The sequence below is a fragment of the Podarcis bocagei genome, assembly GCF_964188305.1.
Source record: "Podarcis bocagei genome assembly, chromosome: 7".
Lineage (NCBI taxonomy): Eukaryota > Metazoa > Chordata > Lepidosauria > Squamata > Lacertidae > Podarcis > Podarcis bocagei.
This window is the reverse complement of record NC_138132.1, coordinates 26,432,366-26,453,055: the sequence shown is the minus strand read 5'-3', so window position 1 is coordinate 26,453,055 and position 20,690 is coordinate 26,432,366. Positions and strand designations below refer to the sequence as shown.

The 20,690-nt window shown below is 48.4% G+C and overlaps 1 protein-coding gene across 2 annotated transcripts in view; it reads left to right on the top strand.

Moving 5' to 3' along the window:
• AHDC1 (AT-hook DNA binding motif containing 1) overlaps window positions 1-20,690 on the top strand; it is a 204,807-nt gene that overhangs the window by 15,046 nt on the left and 169,071 nt on the right. The window contains exon 1 of one of the 2 annotated variants that reach the window (XM_081201860.1): window positions 6,007-6,129. The exons of the other annotated variant lie outside the window; for it this stretch is intronic. Within the exon in view, the coding sequence (XP_081057986.1) occupies window positions 6,075-6,129 (55 nt within the window). The 5' untranslated portion in view covers window positions 6,007-6,074. Of the gene's footprint in view, window positions 1-6,006; window positions 6,130-20,690 lie in introns of those variants that run through there. 2 annotated transcript variants of the gene reach the window in all.

The window sequence follows — 20,690 nt, the reverse complement described above, 5'->3', positions numbered from 1 at the left end:
TTGAAGGAACAGCAGCAGAAGAGGCTAAATAAGTAGAACTTTGCGGGTGAGGAGCTGCGAGTGCAGAGGGCACATGCCAAGTGTGGAAAAAGGGTTTATTTATGGTAGTGGCGGAGAGACGGGGAAGGAGGGAAGAATTCAGCTAGGTTTGTGGAACGGGTGGATAGAGGCTGACGAGGGCTGCAAATGCATGGAGTGGGCTTTGGTGGGAACAAGCAGAAAACCCATCATGTGGGGCATTCTTTCCTAGGGCTGTGCAAAGTATTGGTTGGAGCTGGGGAAATGTGGCTTGTAATAGCAGCATGTTAGGGAGAAGACAACACAATAGCACATCTGGAGGGCACTACTGGCTGCCCCTATTTTACACTGGCTGGCAGTGGCTCTGCAGGGATTGAAACTGGGATGTTTTGCATGCAGAGCATGTGCTCCATCTCTGAGCTGCGGCCCCATCCCACCAGCATTGCAGGTAATGTTGTCTAGCTGTCTTCCCCAGGCTTTCCAGCATTGTGGAATTGTTGGAAGGCACCCCGAGGGTCATCTAGTCCAATCCCCTGCAATGCAGTAATATCTTTCCCAGCGTGACCCACCACCCTGAGATTAAGAGCCTTATGCTCCACCCACTGAGCTATCCCTTTGCCCCGGGTGTCAATTGTGTGTGAGATAAGGAACTAATGTACCCCTAGCCCTCTTTTTCTTGGTTTTTTTTTTATTTGGCTGCTTAGCCTCCATTGTGGACTTTCTGCTTTCCATCGCAGTCTGCTGGCTTGTGTGGGCCACTTAGGTGCTCTGTTCTGTTGTGTTGCTGCACCTTAAGGAAAGGTGTTCCCTACCCCATTGGTCCTGTGGGCTCTTTCCCTTGCCAGCATTGCTTTCTAACATATAACCAGTGGGGGTGTGTGGATTCCCTTTCTGAGCTGCACAGCCCCCTAAGCACCTGGCCGTCTGTTAAGGAGTTTGCCTTGCGTGTTTTTCATAGTAGCCATGAAGCAAGCTTTGCTTTGTTAAAATGTGGCAGTTGTCGTGTGTGGGAGACCCAAGAAGGACAATTGCAGCCCCACTGCCATAGTCGTGAGTCTCTGCTTGCATTAATTTGAGTATTATAAGAAATGGGCTGACAAACAAGTCACTAGTCCTTAATGATTTGTGTTAGACTAGCCTTTGCCAAGCAAGTGCCCTCCAGATATTTTGGACATCAGGTTGGCTACCTTTTTATTTCTCTGCGTGTTGTTTCCAGAACGGGCATCAACAAGACTATGTGTGTGTTATAATTCTACAATACCAAAAGTTTATGTGTCGTTGGGAGGCGGGAGAAGTTGCAGTTGCTCTTTTCTACCTCCAGAAGTCCTCAACGTTTATTTTTATTTTTTGAGATTGAAGGCACGATTGATCAAAGTTAGTGTAGATGCACAGTTCCAAACCTTCACACCTTCTATTTCCTTCATGAAACAACCAAAATACCAGTGGAACTCGACCCCCTTATAAGTAGGAAGCTTATTTTGGACTGGGGTGTGTGGTTGTTTTTTTTTTTTATAAAACACCCTCTGAATGGCTGACAACCCTCTGGAGGAATAAGCTAGGAATGAGGGGTCAGATTCCATATTGGAAGGGATGAGGGGCAGGCAAAGAGAGCAAGGGCAGACAGTAACGCACCCCCCCCTTGCCGAAAGTGCCATTTAATGCGCTAGTTGAAAAAAGAAAAAAGAAAAGCGAGGCAGAGAGTCCTTCTGCTCACATTGGCTACTGAAGTGTCACAGCTGCCTGCTGTCCCCCGGGTCACTCGGGAGCCATTGGGCAGCTCGGAGGTAGCTGTGTGTGCGGTTGCTGAGTCTGTGAGGAATACAGATTGCTGGGAAGAGGACTCGGGTGGAGGTGGGGGGGCAAAGAGGGAGGTGTCTGAGGCAGCCAGGCTGGCGTGTGGGTGGGGGCGATGTCCTCCTGAAATGCCTGATGTGAACTGTAATGGAACAGGATCCAAGCCTGGAGGGACCTGCTTAGTGTAACCCTAGCTGCCATCTCCTTGTGAGCAAGAATGGGAACTGCTACCTATATCCCTGGGCTCCCTGGAGCGCAAGGTATGTGGGTCTGCAGGGTCAGTGGTGTGCAGCTCAACACATGGCTGGCATCTTTGCCTGACTGATCAAAGGTAAATTCCAGAGGCCTCTCTTCTCCCTCCCCACCCCCCTTCCAGCCAATGTGTAAATCCTCACTGGAGGCCTCTGCTCTCTTCCTCTCCCCAACTCGGAGGCTTTCCAGGTGCAATTTGAGGAGTCATTCTCTCTCTTCTCTTAACCCCCTGCTCCCCCAGGCGCCCAGCTCTGCCCTTAGCTCTGCACTGCAGCCATCTGTACTCCTTAGTGCTCATAATGCTAGCCGTTAAATGGAGATGGACACAATCCAGAAAGCTTCCTCTCGCACTCTCTGCTGGTCCATTCTGTATTTTTATTTTTTTTACCTCTTCGTTCTCTACTCTCTGTGTCCCCCCCCCCCTCCGGATTTTTCCTGTTCTTTGCTCTCTGATGCTTCAAACACCGAGGTACCCTAAAGGCAGCAGAAACACCTAGCAAGCACATGCTAAATATTTGAACAGGCCTGGGTGGGTTGGAATCTTTCCTGTTCATTTCTCCCTCCTTCTCTCTTCTCCCCACCCTCCCCAATTGTTTTCCTTCCATCCTTCTCTCTTTCTGAAAGAGGGGATAGTGGTGCAGGAAGAAGCTTGTGTAAAACAGACAGATGGGGCAGCCAGCTAGCAAATACTCTCCACAAATATGTGGTTTCCCTCTCTTCCTGCCCCTTCCTCCAAAGGCCCCAAGGGAAGTGCAGGTGTACTTCAAATCTCACCTCTACTCATGATTCCATATCCCTGTGAAGCCAGCAAGAGGATGTTTTGTTATGATTGGAGAAGAGTACCCTCCTGCTTTGGTTCTAGTATAGGAAATGTAGTGGCATCTTCATAAACATGACCAAGAACCTTGTTTTATAATTTCAGCTGACTGAAACCGTTTTATCATGGCGTGTTCTGTAGCCCAGGGTCCACGTCATTGTGTGCATGAATACAGACCCTCTTCCTTTTTCTATCATTTCCAGTGTCCCACTTCCTCCATGCATGTTAATGCCTTGGTTGATTGGGAAATGATTTGGAGGTGGTGTTAAGTGATCCTCTGCAGTGAATCCCACCTTCAGCACAATATTAAGGGTACGAGAAGAGCCCTGCTGGATCAGGCCAAAGGCCTCTCTATCTAGTTCAATATCCTCTTCTCACCGTGGCTAACCAGATGTCTATGAGAAACTCCCAATCATAGCTTGAGAGCAACAGCAACTGGTGTTCCGCCTGTGGAAGCAGAATGTAGCCATCATGGCCTTATCCTATGTGCAAAGGGAAATCCCCCCAGTTTTTCATTCATGCTGGTTTCTGCAGAACCATGCCATTTTCTGCCACATAACAGCAGGTCCTGGAATCCCCTTGTGCATTGCTGACCTTCCTCCAAAGCCTAGTGGGTGCACGGAGCAGTTCGACAGTTGTGGATTTGCCTTTAATGGGACTTGGCTGATGATAATTGCTCCAATGATGACTGAAGTATATGGGAAGGTGCTGTGCTTCTAAGATGCCTTGGCAAGGGGTATTAAGTAGTGAGAAGCCCAACTCTCAGCTCCAATCCTGCAAAGGCCGCATCCTTTGATACATGTGTTTCATACAGTTCACTGAAATTTACTCTCTGGAACTTTCTTCTGGATGGAGGGCTGATGAACATGCTCCCCTCAACAAATACCCATGGTGTATACGTGGATGAGTGTGCCCCCAAACTTAATGGTCCTTCAGTTACCCCCATGTGAGTATCCACATTCCCTTACATGCCCAGTAGTTGACTAAAACTTGCTTGCAAAAGCCAGCCTTCATCCTGCACCCCTACCCTAGCACAAATACCTTCTGCTTCTGAGCTGTAACCCCGCAACCCTCCCTCACTTCCCCTTGTCCAAAGCCCTTTGTCTGCGGTGGGGGGTGCTGGGGGGGCTCTCTTCCTGCTCCGCTCCCCTCTCCTCAGCATTCCATGAGAGTGAAACACAAGCGCTGGCAGGGACCATGTCTCTCTCTCTCTCTCTCTCTCTCTTTCTCTGGCCCATTCTCCAATTCCTGAACAAAGCCTGCCCCAGCTCTCCTGGGAGCTGAGCCTGAAACAGGAGAGGCCGCTGCTGCCTGGAATGGTGATTGCTCCTTTTCGGCCTACCTCAGGTTTCCATTGTGGGAGCTGGAGCTCAGGTGGGGGTGGGCTGGGGTTGAGGAGGGCAGAGGCAAGGATTGCAGGATTCTTGTGGTCGCCCCTAGGCAGTGCCCTTCACCACACCCCTCAAATCTCTGGCGAGGGTTCTACCGGTTGACTCGGTTTGTTGAAATGCTGCAAAGTCTCTGGCTGTGGTTGCACATCCAAGGCGTCTCCTAAAGGCCTGGGGGCTGCTTTGCCCTTGCCGCAACAGCATTATTGCAAAACTACAGGAACCTTCTGATTTTCCACCCTGTCGCATTTTTAGCAGGACTCCTTCTAGGTCATGCCAGTTGGCATGGAAGCCTTCACCTCAGGCGAAGGAAGATCTTGCACCAGCTTCTTCTTCGTTAGGTAAATGTGGCAATGCAATTCTGCATGAATCCAGAGCAACCTGAGTTTCATGTGCCCTCTTTGTCAACCAAACGAGGCATGTGGGGGATTTCGGGAGCTGCTGCTCCTTCGTTTTGGGAGTTCCCTGTTGACTAAATGTTGGGCACCCTACTATCAAGATGATAGTGCTTGGGGCTGTGTGTTAATCTGTGATTGCGCCGTGGGAGCCTAGCATTTGGCATTCTGGGTGTATAAAGTCCTGGCTTTACTTTTTATTTAAACTCCATCAGGTTTCTAGTACTCATGACTAGCTTGAAAATTTGTAGACAATGCCTGATGCTGGAGCTGGGCGGTAGCAGAGGGAACTAAGCAGAAAGAAGGTGGAAATTAGAGTACTCTCCCCTTCTTCTGCATGGGTTAGTAAATGCCAAATAAGTTATCCAAAATAAGCAAATATGTGCAGGTATTTCAAATTTGTACAAAATGATCAGGCCACACACCCCCATGGCACAGAATTAGTGCTACCTAGGAGCAAACTTTGATCAAAATTTTGTTTAATGCACACATAACTCTGGTAATGAAGTTGCTTTTAGTTCAGGGATTTTCCAAACCAAATTCCAGGTGTGATTGCCAGCAAAGGGTGCTGGGTAAAAACTGACTGCTCCAGTGATGTAGAAAGCAAGATAAGAGCAGTAGTAAAAGGCACATGATGATGAAAATACAGGAACAGTGGCTGGAATAGGGGAGTTGATCTCAACAGCCCCCTGAAACTATGCAGAGGCTCTGTAGGTGGTTTTCACCCCCTCCCCCTGCTTGCCAGCCTGGTAGAAAGTTGATCCTGTACAGTATAGTAAATCTTCTGCCTGGTTGGTGCAGCGCAGCTGCTGAAGAATGTGTTTGTGTCTGCGTGGATTCTATCCATTCAGGTCTTAGGCCCCACCTACACTATAAGTTTACAGCAGTATCATACCACTTCAAGCAGCCATGGCTCCCCTCTCCTCAAACAATCCTGGGAACTGTAGTTTGCTAAAAGTTGTTAGGAGACCCTCTACTCCCATCCCAGAGCTACAATTCAGATCCATTTCCATCTGGGATTAGGCATGGCCACAGAACTGAGTCATATTTGGTCTCCCTGATGGATGACCTTTGCAGAGAGTAGGATGTGTGACCTTGCTCCTGTTTCTTGATCTCTTGTCGGCATTTGATACCATTGACTATGGTATCCTCCTGGACCAGCTCTGGGAAATGGGAGTTGGCGACACGGTATGTTCCTGTCCTACCTTCAGGACTGAGTCAAGAAAGTAGCACTGGGAGAGTGGCAGCTATGTTATTTAAGACCTACATGAAGCCGTTGGGAGCCATCTTTAGAGGTTTTGGAGCGAGGTGCCATCAGTATTCTGATGGTGCTCAGCTCTGTTTCTCCATTACATCTGAATCAGGAGAGGCTGTGCAGTCCCTGGGCCATTGCCTGGACGCAGTGGGGAAATGGATGAGGAGAAACAAGCTGAGCTTGAATCCTGGCAAGATGGAAGCATTGCAGGTGAGTAGCTCCAGTGTCCAAGAAGTGGGTAAGTAACCTGCCCTGGAAGTGGTTGCAATCTTCCTGAAGGAGCAACTTCATAGTTTGAGGGTGCTTCTGAATCCAGCTCTGCCACTGGAAGCTCAGGTAGCCTCAGTGTCTAGAAATGCCTTTTACCGGCTTGTGGTTGGTTTGACAGCTACATCTTTTCCTGGACCAGGAAAGCATTGCCATGGTAGTTCATGTGTTGGTTGCTTCAAAACTGGACTACTGCAATGCACTCTTATGTGGGGCTTCCCTCACGCTTGATCTGAAAGCTGCAGTTAGTGCCGAATGCTGCAACATGATTGCTGACAGAAGCGAGACCCCGTCAGCAAACAACACTTGTGCTCAGAGATTTTGCACTGATTGCCGATTTGCTACTGGGCCAAGTTCAAGGTGTTACTATTGGTATATAAAGCCCTTAACAACTTGGGACCAATTTACCTACGAGAGCTCCTTACCCCACATGTTACCCACTCAACCACTTGGATTGCTGGAATTGGCACTACTACAGGTGCCACATAATACCTATTTCTCATTTGTAAGAACTTGATTGTTTAGTGTGGCAGTACCTGCACTTTGGAACTCCCGGCCTGTTGAGATCAAGCAGGCGTCTTCACTGTACTCTTTTTGACACCTGCAGAAAACATTCTTGTTTAGACAAGCCTGCCCAGATGCTTAGAAAGTTGAGGTAATTTTAATCTGTTTTAGTATTTTAACTTTGGTGTGTTTTAAACTACAATTGTGAATTTCTTGATTTTATTGTTTTATCTTTTTGCAAACTGCTTTGAGGGTTGTTGTTGTTTGTTTTACAATCAAGTGGTGTATAACTTTTGTTAAATAAATAAATAATACACTTCTCGGAGTGGTTTAACAATCAATCCCTCTGTAGCTCTGTGAAGGGAAATAGGGGGTCGCCTAGCAACTCTGAACAAACTACAGTTCCCAGAATTCTTTGGGTGAGCCACGACTGTTTAAACTGGTATGATGCTGCTGTGAATATATAGTGCAGATGGGGCCTCCGTTTTGTTTGTTTTCCCAAGTCCAGTTCCTCTCCCCTGCCTTCTTCCCTCTGGACCCCAAATGAAAGCCAACCCTTGTGGAACACAGTCCCCGGCAGTGAAGGTTGTTTTAATGGATGCATTACTTTAAATGAGCCCTCTGCCATCTGTTCCACCCCCTAATTACCAGTGCAAAAAATAACAAAACCATAGCTAGCGCAGGAGAAGCTAAAGATATAAGTGATTTAAATGCACCAATCTAGAGCTCTGTAAGCATCTGGGATGGGAAGTGTGTTTTCCTCCTTCCTTTGCTCTGCAACAGGAGGCTGGGTTGGACCATGTTGTGAGTAGGAGGGGGCCACTCTGCTCCCTCCTCCTCCAACTGAAGAAGACTAGCTTTGCCTCAAGGCTAGATTGGATTTTAAGCTTTCAAAGTGCAAAGAAATGTTTTGCCTCTTCCTTTGTGGGTGCTGGTGCATTGTGGGAATGTGAGGGTGTGGGCTAACCATCCGTTCTGTTTTTTCCATTTCTGGGAGGCCCATTGTTCTGATTGCCTTTAAGCACTTTGGTGGCTTTAAAAGCAGCTGATCCCGTGTGTAATTGATCCCTGTGGATAACTTCTCCCTCACTCTCTTTCTCTGTCTTTCTCTCTCTCTCTCCCCTCCCTGTGCGGAAAAAGAAAATTCGGGGGAGTTGCTCCTACAGCACCCTTGATGCAGCCTGCAAAGTATTAAATTGATGGCCCTGCAGAGGGGAGCTCACAGTTTAAAGAAAGCAGAGCGGCAGATGATTAAGTGAGCGAAAGAGGCCTGAGTTGGAGGGGATGGGCAAAACAAAGTGTGTTACTGCATCTCTTACCTGTTGCTCTTCAGTATTTACGTGACATTGGATGCAACCGTTTTAACCTACATTTTCATTGTCCCTGCAATTATTTCCTATTTCAGGTATAGGCAAAAGGTACAGCAAAGCAATTCTTTCTTACTTTCAACAAGAGGGCATCCTTAAAGCAGATAGTATTGTAGAGTTGGAAGGGACCCCAAAGGTCATCTGTTCCAACCCCCTGCAACACAGGAATCTCAGCTAAAGCATCAATAACAAATGGCCATTAACTATGCCTTAATAGATACGGGTATGCACTAATGCTTTGTACATTTGAAACACATGGGATGAATATGTATTTGATCAGGGCTGGAGAACCTTTTTCAGCTTGAGGGCCGCATTTGCTTCTGGGCAATCCACTGAGGGCCACATGCAAATGATGGGGAGGGCTAGAGGCAAATGTGGGCGGAGCAACAAATGTGAATATTACCTTTCTAGACCAGGTTGGTTTACACATACTCTCATACACCCTTCTCTATCCAGACAAACGAGACATTTTTAGAGTTCAGGGACACAGTCCAGCAGGAAAAAACCAAAACATAGCTAAATCAGTAGAGCACAAGATTCTTAATCTCAGGTTCATGGGTTCAAGCCCAAAAGATTTATGCATTGCAGCGGGTTGGGCTAGATGACCCTTGTGGTTTCTTCCAGTTCTATGATTCTATGAAACCAAACCTTGGGGTGTGAGGCAGGATCAGTGAGGAGTGTGAAATGAGAGTTCTGAGGGCCAGACAAACCCTCCCAGTGTCCCTATTTTCCAGGGGCACCCCTGATTTAGAGAAGCCATCCCGGTTTCTTATTTGATCCCGGAATGTCTTAGGATGTCCCTATTTTCATTGCAGAAATGTTGGAAGGTATGGAGTTATCTGACCCGCAAGCCATCTGAAGGCAATCCTTTATAGGGAAGTTTCCTTTTAATGTTTAATGTTGTCTTACGTTTTTATATATGTTGAAAGCTGCCCAGAGTGGCTGGGGCAACCCAGTAAGATGTGTGAGGTATAAATAGTAAAATTATCATTATGGAGTGGGGGCGTCCCTATTTTCATCAGAGAAATGTTGGCGGGTATGGCCAGATAGAGGTGATTGGAGGGCCACATTCAGTCTCTGAGCTGTCACCTAAGCAAAACTGATGCAAATCAGCCTTGCGTGGTAGGTGAACTCTGAGGCTTCTGTCTGGCTTGGGTCCAGGAGCATGTCACACCTGCGCAGGACTTAACATGCAGGTGCTAGCATGTGTCTGCAGTTACTGGTGTAGTACTGATGCTGCCCCATTGATAAAGCTAGTATGCTGCGTGATCTGTAAGGGAAAGGCCATATCTCAGTAGTGGAACATACACTTTGCAAGCAACAGGTCTTAGTTTCAGTGCCTGACATTTCCAGGAAGGACTGGGAGAGATCCCGTTCTGAAACACTGATAACACCAAGGTTGCAGGTTTGATCCCCATAAGGGACAGCTGCATATTCCTGCATTTCAGGGTGTTGGAATAGATGATCCTCAGGGTACCTTCTGACTATCCAGTTCTGTGAAACCCTGGAGAGTCTCCACCAGGCAGGGTAGATAATACTGTGCTAGATGGAGCAATGGTTCATCACTTGGTATAGAGCAGCTTCCTATGACCTGTGTTTGTTTCTCACAGGGGAGTGTGTATGGCAACTGAATTCTACATTACTTGTTGTTGGACTTCAAATCCCATAGTTATGCTGGCTGGGCTGATGGGAGCTGAAGTCCAGTGCATCTGGAGAGCCACAGGTTCCCCACCCTTGCTTTTAGGCTAAAGCAGAGATGATCAAAGTGGTGCCCTACTGAATTGTTGCCAACTACAGCTCCCATCAGGGACGCGGGTGGCGCTGGGGGTTAAACCACAGAGCCTAGGACTTGCCGATCAGAAGGTCGGCGGTTGGAATCTCTGCGACGGGGTGAGCTCCCGTTGCTCGGTCCCTGCTCCTGCCAACCTAGCAGTTCGAAAGCACATCAAAGTGCAAGTAGATAAATAGGTACCACTCTGGGGGGAAGGTAAATGGCGTTTCCGTGCGCTGCTCTGGTTCGCCAGAAGCGGCTTAGTCATGCTGGCCACATGACCTGGAAGCTGTACGCCGGCTCCCTTGGCCAATAAAGCAAGATGTGCGCCACAACCCCAGAGTCGGTCACGACTGGACCTAATGGTCAGGGGTCCCTTTACCTTTACTTTACAGCTCCCATCAGTCCTGACCATCGTCTCTGCTGGTTTGGACCAGCAGGCATTGGGAGGTTTTATTATGTCCATTGGTTTTATGGTCTTTAATGTTAGGTCTGTATTTTAATGAAATATTGAGTACAGCCCCGAATGCCTATATGAATGAATTATAAACATTAATAACAATAGTAATAACATCATTGGCAGGGCACCACATTGGCTACCCCAGGAGATGATCGATGTGGCATGTAGAGAGCAGTGTGGCCAGATCGGAAGTGGCCTTGCCACATTGAGTTCAAAAGTACATATTTCATGTCACTTCTGGGAGTAGAGAACAGAGGTTTGTACATTGCCAGGAGAAGCTGGCTGGATGGTGCTGATTGGTTGGCCTTCTGTGATGTCTCCAAGAAACCTATCCTGCCTCCAGTAGTTTCAGGCCATGAATTTTTGTGCTGTGCGTGAACGATAACCTCTTTTTGCATAAAGCTTAGTGGGAGGGGTATGACCTGACTGCTGAGCCAGTATTCGATTCCTCAATAAGTACACCTGTCACTTCAGGTTCTAATGCTGGAGGGAAAGTCAGAATTATACCATGGCTGAGGGATGCTTTGTGGATACACTTCCTCGCTTGTTCATTTTCTTTGTGCTATCCTCAGTAGCCTCTTTGCTCACTCTCCAAAATCTGTGTTTGTTCTGTGGCCTCATTCAGACTATTGGAAACAAGCTGGGAATGCTCACACTCCTCCCTCTCTCTGTTTAATGCAATTTATTGATTGGCAGGGCATCTGAATGGGCAAACCTGAGGAGAAAGTGGTAACCACCAGAGCAGCATTGGAAGCAGATGTCAAAGTGAGGTTTCCAGCTTTGGTTTGGAGGGCAAGTGCTAACCATAGTTTACCGATTATGATGCCTTAGCAAACTATGGTTTGTGCTACACAGGAAACTGAATAATAATAATAATAATAATAATAATAATAATAATAACAATAATTTATTTATACTCCACCCACCCGGCTGGGTTTCCCCAGCCACTTGCTAAAGCCACGTGCTAGGTAGAAGGAGCACATGAAAATGCATCTTGCTTCCTGGTTGAACTAAGTCATTATTTGGAGACTGTGCTGACCTGATTGACTGACCATAATGCTAGAAAGCAGCATTGCTGTTTAGACGGTCCAGACAGCAGGCATAGGCAAACTCGGCCCTTCAGATGTTTTGGGACTACAACTCCCATCATCCCTGACCACTGGTCCTGTTAGCTAGGGATGATGGGAGTTGTAGTCCCAAAACATCTGGAGGGCCGAGTTTGCCTGTGCCTGGTCCAGAGACACTCCTCTCAGTGGTAGGGTGCAGCTTCCTTACTATTCAGGTCTGCGGCCTTGGAACTCTTTTCCAGATCAGTTTCTGTGCCTGCAATTCCAGATTGTGGAGATGACCAGCTTTTCACCAGCTCCTCCTGGTGGGAAGGCTGCCCCACAATGCACACTTGCTCCCTGGTCTTAAAAGGCAAATGGTCCTTTCGTGCTGGCTTTTGATTTGGGATTTATGCAGCAGGAGGAAGATTTAACTTGCTTCACGGTGGGATCCATGGCAACTTGATCTTATAAGGGGGCCTGCTGTGTACTCTGTTCCATGGTAAGCTGGAATCTTTTGTAGTTTGGCTTGACTTGTGAGCAGAATGCAAGGTGGTTGGCTGCTTCATATAATCACGACTGAGAAGTCTCCCATCCCGTGCTACTTTTAGAAAAAGGTTAATGATGTATTGGCCATGAGATCAAAATATTTGCTGGAATTTCGAAAGTGGCATGTGGTCTCTTGAGTGACCAACATGGCCATGTATATTAACCTTTCTACTTCCAATAAAGTATATATGTGAGTGTTTAGCTGTGTCTGAATGGCAATATCTCAGTTTTAAATAAGCTAAGATATGAAAAAGCCTTTTGGCTGCACGCACAGTCCCTTTGCAGAAATTGTCAAACCTCAAAGTCTATAGTTTCCTATTTAATCTAAACCAGGAAATTATGCTTAACGGCTTTGGAACAAGCCAGGATATTAAGCCATGGTTTGACATTGGCTTAAAAAACTGGCTTGTTCTGAAGCAGTTAACCATAGTTTTCCGGTTTGGATTAGATGGGAAGTACTTCGTGGGAGACTTCCTGGTTTGTTTGCTCGCTCTGGTGAAAGGAAGAACAAAGGGGCTATAATGTGGCTCCTTCATATCTTAGCTTATTAAGCCCAGGTGTAGCTGTCCAAATGTGGCCAATGTGTCTCAGTATCAATTGTGCCACGTTTGCTATGAACCTGCTGCGGTCGGCTGGGCTCCTGTTTCATGTTTGGATCTCTTGACCATTGGATGCACCAGAAGCTCTGCATATTTTCCTCTGTTCTTCCAAGTCCACATGAGCAGCTTGTGCTTCTGCAGCTGCTGGTTCCTTCAAAAGCAGTTATATGGCACAATGCTGCACTCTTTATGCAAGCCTTTCTCTCTTCCAGTACTATCCAGTCCTCCTGTAGGTTGTAGGATTCTTACTTGCTCTGCTTAACTGATCAAGTTTCAGGGAGGACATAGGCTTTGTTTCCCATCCGTGCATTTCCCCGCGCCCCCACGTCCTGCTGAAAGCCTGTAACTTTTTACCAGTCAAGTACTATTTTTGCGTCAGTGACATGTCACAGAATACACCTGCGGAACACAACAACCAAACACCAGACGGGAGGCAGCCCTTATCGCACAACCAGTGGGGTGTAAAGCTGTAAGATGCTCCATCCTCTGTAAGAAGCCTTTCATGCAGTGCTGTGTAAAGAGGAAGAATGGCCAAGGAAGAGAACAGTGTTACACGGAGGAATCAAAACAGGAACCAGAGGAGACTGCTTCCTACCTCTCTTGGCCCATGGCAGCAAATGGTCCCAGGTCAAGAGCAGCTGGATTGATGGTGGATCCAGGGGTTGCCCAGTCTGTGCAGCATTCAGCAAGGAGCAAACTGTGACAGGCATAGAACTGCCCTGCTTCTCTCCCCACAAAAATAAATAAATGTGTGTGTATGTCTTTGTTCCCTTGTGCTCCAGTATCCGTGTGTTAGATTGCAGCAGATGCACAGGCACTGCAGGAAAAGGGGGAATTAAGTTGGGCTGGAGGAATTTTAAAGATTGCTGCAGGCCTGAGGGTCTTAGACACCCCTGTGGAGATGGGCAGTCATGCAGAATTAATCCTATCGGCATCCTAGCTTGGCTTCAGCGGGTACAGATCTTCTGGAGAGGAGATGGGGGTAGGAAAAGAGGAGAGGCTGTGGGGCGGGGGGGGGGGAAGAGAGGCAGCTCTTTGACAGGATGTTAAATTTTTATAATAAAAAATTAAAAGCCTTAACATTGCCTTCACGGGGCTTGCAGGAGCAGGGAGATGAGCCAATTCTGCAAGGGCTGAGAAGGCAAACTTGTTTGCTCTGTTGGGCAGATCCTCAAACAGTGTGTGTGTGTGTGTGTGTGTGTGTGTGTGTGTGTGTGTGAAGTTATGTGCCCAGTTATGTGCCTGGGGTCATATCTTGCTCCACTGAAGCAAGGCCTTTTTTGCATTGATGAGAAATTGGGTTTTGACTGCGTGCAAGGGGACACATTTGCCTTTCCCCCCATAGATTTTCTTGCCCTCATCCCCCCCCCCATGTCCTGTGTCTTTCTCTCTGCTTACTTTTATCCTAGCTCTCCAATAATGAGAGGCTGTTTTGCTCTTCAAAGAGAAGACTTGATCATCACACCCCATGGCACAGGATTGTGATGTATCAAGAGATGAGGGTGGGTGAGTGCTGAGCTTTTGAACCACAGGCACTAGGAAGACTTCTCTCTCTCCCTCCCTCCCCCATGCCTCTGTGACCAGCAGCATGTGACTGATGAGAGCCCTCATGTTTTAATGGGTGATCTCTCCAAACAGTAAAGCAGTCCCCCCCCCCCAACTCCAAATCACGTGCCATGCCATGCCATGCCACCAGCTTTTTGGGGGGTGGGGGAGAAAGGGGGTCTCCAAAGAGGCCACGAATTGTGTAGGCTACCTTTTTCTTACCAGGGCAACACTTGCTTCCCTCTCCCAGAGACCGTGAGAATTGCCCCGTGCGCAGCCGCCTTGCTGAAGTTGGACACGCTCGTGTGGGAGAGGGCAGGAAATGACAGTCCTGTTCTGTGCAAAAGCAGCAAAGGAAGTCTCTCCCCCCCCCACTTTCTTTCTCCCTCCTCCCGGCTCCCACCCCCATACCACATGCCCTGTGGTGTTGTGGCGCTTTAAAGCTGGGCAGGGCTGCCGTCCATGGAGTGTTCTGCAGCTGTTGCCTAGCCCTCTGCTCCTCTGTTTTATAAATAATGCAGCACAGAGGCGTGTTGGCAGAGAGCTTCACAGACAGTTGGATCGAAGGAGCCTTCAACACATAGCAGCAGGTGGGGGGGGGCGGTTAGGTGGAGGTGGTGTGTGCATGGAGTGTGTGTGGAGGGGGGGAGAGAAGCGATGCAACTCTAACCTTGTGGTCACTGAAAGTAGAAAGGTTTCACATTGCTTGCTTTGCTGTGTGAAGGGCAGACGCAGCCCCTGGGTATTGGTCAGATGGTTCTTTCCTGTCCTTACGGTAGATCCAAGGGGAGATAGATTTCGGAGCGGGGAGGGTAAGGTTGTTATTATTTTTTAAATTTGTATGCCGCCCTTCGTCAGAAGCCCCCAGGGTGGTTCGCAACAGAAAAATACGAAATACGTAATACAAAAACAAGCCAATAACCCACCTTCTACAAACAGAATATTAATCAGCCAAATGCCTTGTTGAAGAGAAACATTTCTGCCTGGCTAATGAAGGTGCCAGGAGAGCCTCCCTGGGGAGAGCATTTCCCAAATGAGCCAGTGCAGAAAAGACCCACCCATTCTCATGTTGCTATCCTCCAGATCATCTCTTGTGTAGGGGCACAGAAAGAAGGGGCTCAGATGATGATCACAGGGTCTGGGGAGAGGAGGTCCTTGGTCCATTTAAGGCTTTAGCTGTCAAAACCAGCACTTTGAATTGGCCCCCGGATTGGCAGCCAGTGCAGTCAGGCTAGGACTGGTATAATGTGCTTAAACAATCTTTCCCTGGTGAGCAACTAGGCTGACAAATTGTTCTCCAGCTAAAGTTTCCGAACCATCTTCAGAGGCAGCCTACGCATAACATGTTGCAGTAATCTAGCCTAGAGGTTACAGGGGCATAAACAACAGTAGTTAGACTGTCGCTGTCCAGATAGAGGCTCAGCTTGGCCACCAGCCAAAGCTGATGGAACACACTCTGCACCACTGAGGCCACCTAAGCCTCAAGCAAAGGATCCCGGAATACCCTGCTCCTTCAGAGGGAGTGTAACCCCATCAAGAGCAGGCGATCTCCCATCCATCCGGTCTAGGGAACCACTCACTAACAGTGCCTCAGTCTTAACTGGATTGAGCTTCAGTTCGCTGGCTCTCATCCAGTCCATTACCAAAGCGGGACAACAGTCCAGCTCACCCACTGCTACAGTGAAGTACACTCCCCAAGCATCACCCTGTTGAAACGACCATCCAAGTGGGACGGTGGCTGTGTGCTTCCCCCACCTCATAAGTACCATTGGCTGCAAATGGCAAGTGGAGAGAGTGCTATTGCACTCGGATTCTGCGTGTGGGTTTTCCAAAGGCATCTAGATGCCCACTGAGAACAGGATGCTGAACTAGATGGGCCTTAGGCCTGATCCAGCAGGACTCTTACTATATTCTTCTGAGGGCTGAGGAGCTGCTTCTTCCTGGTTGGAAGCTGGGACAGTTACTTTCAAGCCTTCACTAAGGTATTTTTCACCAGAGGATCACAGAATGCTCTCTAGATCTTTAATTTACAACTTTCCACTTTGCTTGGGGTGGCTGGTTGTGGTAGAGAGGGGTGGGGGTAGGATACATCTAATTGCAGTGGGCGATGCAGAGAGGAGGACCTGCGAAGACATTGTACAGGCATTTGCCAAGGTGAAAATTGGGAGGCCTTGGCTTACTCATCCGCTGTGGTTACTAGCATATGCTTTGAGAAAGGAGTAAGAACATCCCCCATCCTCTCACCCCCAAGATCCCTCAGCGGCAATTGTGAAACACACTTGTTTCTGCAAAAATCAGGAACAGAACCCCTGTGGCATCGTTCTGCCTTTGCACAGGCGTTCCTACCACTGAGTACAGTCTTCGCTTTGGGGATCAGGGGGTCAATTTGTGCAGAGGGAGTGGGGAATGGTGAGGAGAGAAGCAGCATGCGTGAATACCAAAGCCGGGTGTGTGTGAGGAGGAGGAAAATGGTATTCTGGAAGCACCCTGTAGAGACTCCAAAGGGACACCCACGCATGGCGGGGACCATTGTGTCCTCTCTGCTTCTCCGTGGCCCAGCTGGACCCTGGTAGATCCCAGCTTGAAAAGGTTACCATAGCAACCTGCAGTTGTTAAACTAGCCTGAGTAAACATTAACAGAGAGACCCCCTGTGCGGTTCAGGGTCAGAGGCCGGGGTGCTTGGCAGGAGACTTGCGGGGGGTGTCGGCTGGAAGAACCAAGGGCGGGGGAGAGAAGGCACTAGTCAGGGGTGACTTTTGTAGCTGGATGCGAGGCCTTGTCTAATTTTGGACCTGTGGTTGTCTGGCAGACCTGCCCTGCGAAAGTGAGTAGAACTGAGGGGCAAATGATGGCCGGGATAAAGGGTCCTCCCCCAACTTCTGCCGTCCAAACTGCATTATTGCTTCCTGACTCAGAAACCCACTCTCATCCTTATGAGGAGAGAGAGGTTTTAAGGTTTAAGTGGAGAGAGACAGTGATTGGGTTTTTGCTTCGCATGCAGAAAGCCCAAGGTTCAGTCCCTCGCAACTCCAGGTAGTCTGAACGCCTTCCTGAAACCCTGAAGAGCTGCTGCTGGCAGTGTAGGCAATACTGAGCTACAATGGTCTCGCTCTGTATAAGGCAGCTTCCAGCTTCTATAAATACCCCAGGCTTAGGGACACTTGCTAAGAGATTGGGAGGTGTGGGGCTTAAATCTTTGGTCAAGATAGGAACCCTTTCAGCTGCAAACTGGAGGTTTGGAGGTTCCATTTGCAACATGTGGGCAGCACTGAGGAAGGGAGAACCAGGCATTTCTGGATTCATTCCTTAAAGGGTGTGTCTGTGTCACTTTCTCTGGAGGGAGGACTTGAGCACCAGCCTCTCCCTCCCCATGCAGTTTCTTGCCTAGCTGTCCACAGAGCCAGGAGGACGTGGAGGGCAGGAGGGCAGCCTGCCTGCTTCCCTTGTATCTTGGGAACAAGCGGAGCGCGTCCCTGGGGGTGGAGATTTTGCATGGAGCCAGGAAGTTAGAGTCCTCTGTGAGAAGCTGGGTTTTTTTTCCCCTTCCCTCCCTCCCTCCCTCTCTTTCCAGCTCAGGGCTGCCTGCGGGGGCTGTCAGTCTCGTTTGATGGGAGGAAGATGGCTTCGTGGGCAACATGAGAATGTGTGGTGTGTGCTTCGGAGATGGGAAGGGGCGGGGGAGCCTTACTTCAGAATGATGCAGCTTTCAAAAGCCCTGTGTTGACTCACAGGCTCTAGGCTAGAGTTATCAACACCTGCCCTTGAAGGGTGTTTCTGTGCTTTTTTAATTGCTGCATCTTAGGGGAGGCTCGGCAGGTATGGGATTAGGTTCTCCTGTCTGTCATCCTCAGCGTCGCTTTGCTGGTTATTGAAAGCACGGGTTGTATGCCTTTCGGAGAAAGAATTGGCAACTTAAAAATACTTGCTTTTTAAAATTTTATTTTCTGGCATCGTGGTCCATCTAGACAAGGGCTGGCCCTAGACGTTTTGACACCTGAGGTGGACCCCAAAATGGGGTCTACCCACCAGGGAAGAAGGGGTGAGGTGAGGAAAGATTTGCATCAGGAACAGGAGTGGAAGAAAGAACACCACCAGCATCTGCTACCCCAGTGGATCTTGCTGTCTGAAGCAGTTGCTTCACCTTACCCAATAGGTGGGTCAGCCCTTATCTAGACCGTAATAATGGACCTCTGCTTCTCTTTGAGGGGCTCCCATTTCACCGATGCGGGAGCTAAGGTTACCAGGATGGTAGATGAGAAGTCCATGGAAGAATCTAGCCTGGGTCCTTAAGTTTGTACGTGGTGCAGTGTTGGTGTTTCCTAATAGGGACGTGGGAAGTCAGGTCCATCTGGCTCAGTGTTGTCTACACTGACCAGCAGTGGTTCTCCGGGGTTTCAGCCAGGAATCCTTTCCAAAGCCGTGCCTGAAGATGCCAGGAATTGATCTATAGCCCTGCACCTAATAGTGGCTTTCATTTTTAAGCTTTGGCGCTTAAAATCTCCCAATTTTTCATCCTTTTGCAGAGGAAATAAACTGAAACAGGACCTCCTGTTTCCATGTGGAATGACTGCTATGACCTAAATCCTAGGTGCTGAACTGAAGAACTTATTTATTTATTTATTTATTTATTTATTTATTTATTACTTACTTACTTACTTACTTACTTACTTACTTACTTGCTTACATTAGTGGAATGGGGCTGAGATTAGAGCCTGGGGTGGTTGTTTGTGTTTTTGGCTCCTGCAGGGTTGGGAGGCTTGGAGTTGCTGAACTGAGCACTCGGAAGGCCAGGAGAAATCTGCCCAGCTGTCGCTCTCATTGATGCAGATGTGTGGCTCAGATAAACAGGGGTGGCTTCTGCCAAGTGGTGGCAGTGGCTCAGCGAGAGGGTCTCCTTGCTGTTCTTTGGATGCAAAGAAAGATTATAGTGCTGGGTCTGGCAAGGCATCCTCTTCTCCCCCCACCCCAGCGCCACACACGGTGCTTCCTGCAGTCCTGGGATCCGGAGCTTGTGCTCCATCCGTCACATATTTTGCTTGGCACATTTGGGGTTTCTAAGCTCCTTGGACAAGCAACAGAGGCTGGGTAATGATCTCAGACCAATTAAAGGACAAGAATCCCATGTTGACTTTGCAGCAGGGCCCTGGAGGTACATCTGTGCTACAAATGTGACTTGGTTTTAAATCAGTTTTAGCTGTCAGGCTGTCCCCTCCCACCCCCAGGAACCCTGGGAACTGTAGTGTTTTCCCCCACGACAATTATTGAGGAATCCTCTTGCCAAATTCAATTCCCCAAACTTCCTAAAATTGGGAGGTGGGGGTGGGATGTATGGCAGTTAGATAAACCTGGAGCTTGTTTAAGGCTCCAGTCCTGTTGAACTCAATGGTACTTCTGAGCAGACAGCATATAGGGTTGTGCTGTAAATTTGCCTCGCTTGGTTTATAGGGAGATGCTGCTGCTTTCAGCTCCCTGGAAGGCTTGGCTCCATATATGAATCTGCTCTGGAGCAGCTGGCATCTTATTTGGCTGTTGCTCCAGGGTTCCCCTCAGATCCTATTCCTGCTCTTCTTCGCCATATGGGGGAAGATAAGTTGTGCGGCTGGCTGGCTCGGTCCTGCATATGTGCCTTCCCCACATCCTTGCCTGACATTCTTGACCTAGCCCTCTGCAGGACAGCATCCACCCATTGCGGCTGGCTTTGGCTCGAGTTAGCGTCAAGAGACGAAGGCAGGAGGGAGTGTTCCGGGGAGCGGGGGATGTAACAGTATGTTTGTGGTGAGGATGAGCAGTGTTAGAAATTCAGATATATAAGCTAATTGCCAAATGGGACTTTAAACCTGGGTTACGGTCACCACAACAAAATATCCAGGCGCCTTTTTTCTTCTTCAATGAAGCTTCTTTATTATTCATTTTGTTTCCATACCACTTTATATTTTAAAGGGGGGGGGGAATCTCAGAGCCGCTTACAACACATCAAATAAAACAATGAAACAAATTCAAGTTTCAAGGAAAATGTTTCAGATCCTTCCCTAAGTGACATTTTGCTTCCCCATATTTATTCACCTACTTAATTTATATAGCTGCCCCATAGCAGAAGTACTCTAGGAAGTCAGTGTGATGTAGTGGTTAGAGTGCCGCTATAGGACCTGGGGGATCAGGGTTCAAATCTCTACTCAGTCATGAAGCTCAGTTGGTGACCTTGGGCAACGTAAACCTTGGAGGAAAAGGTGGGATATAAATGCAATAAATAAACTCTTCTGCTTACCTGTTTAAGAAAGCTGGAGGGGCCAGCCAGATCGAGATGTTGGCTGCCAACCTAGCATCCAGAAATCTCCTTGTGGTTGCAGTTGGACCTGCGCCAGTTGCAAAATGCGCCTGGCACCTGGGGAATTTCTAACACTGGGATGGGGTGCTTCTCAGCCGCAGACGCTCCGCTGCATGCCCCATACTCTGCCATTGCCACAAGTCAAATCTGAGCCTTTTCGTCCCCTCCCTAATTTCTGGCTGTCACTACTATCCCGTTCCAGGGTTTGGGGAGCCACATGCTACCATCCACTGTCCCCCTCACCCCAAACTCGGAAACTCCCATGAAGAGGGATGTTCTCCCATGTGCTTATTAATGAGAGGTGCCCCTGGCAACAGAGGTTTGCTTGCACCCTGGG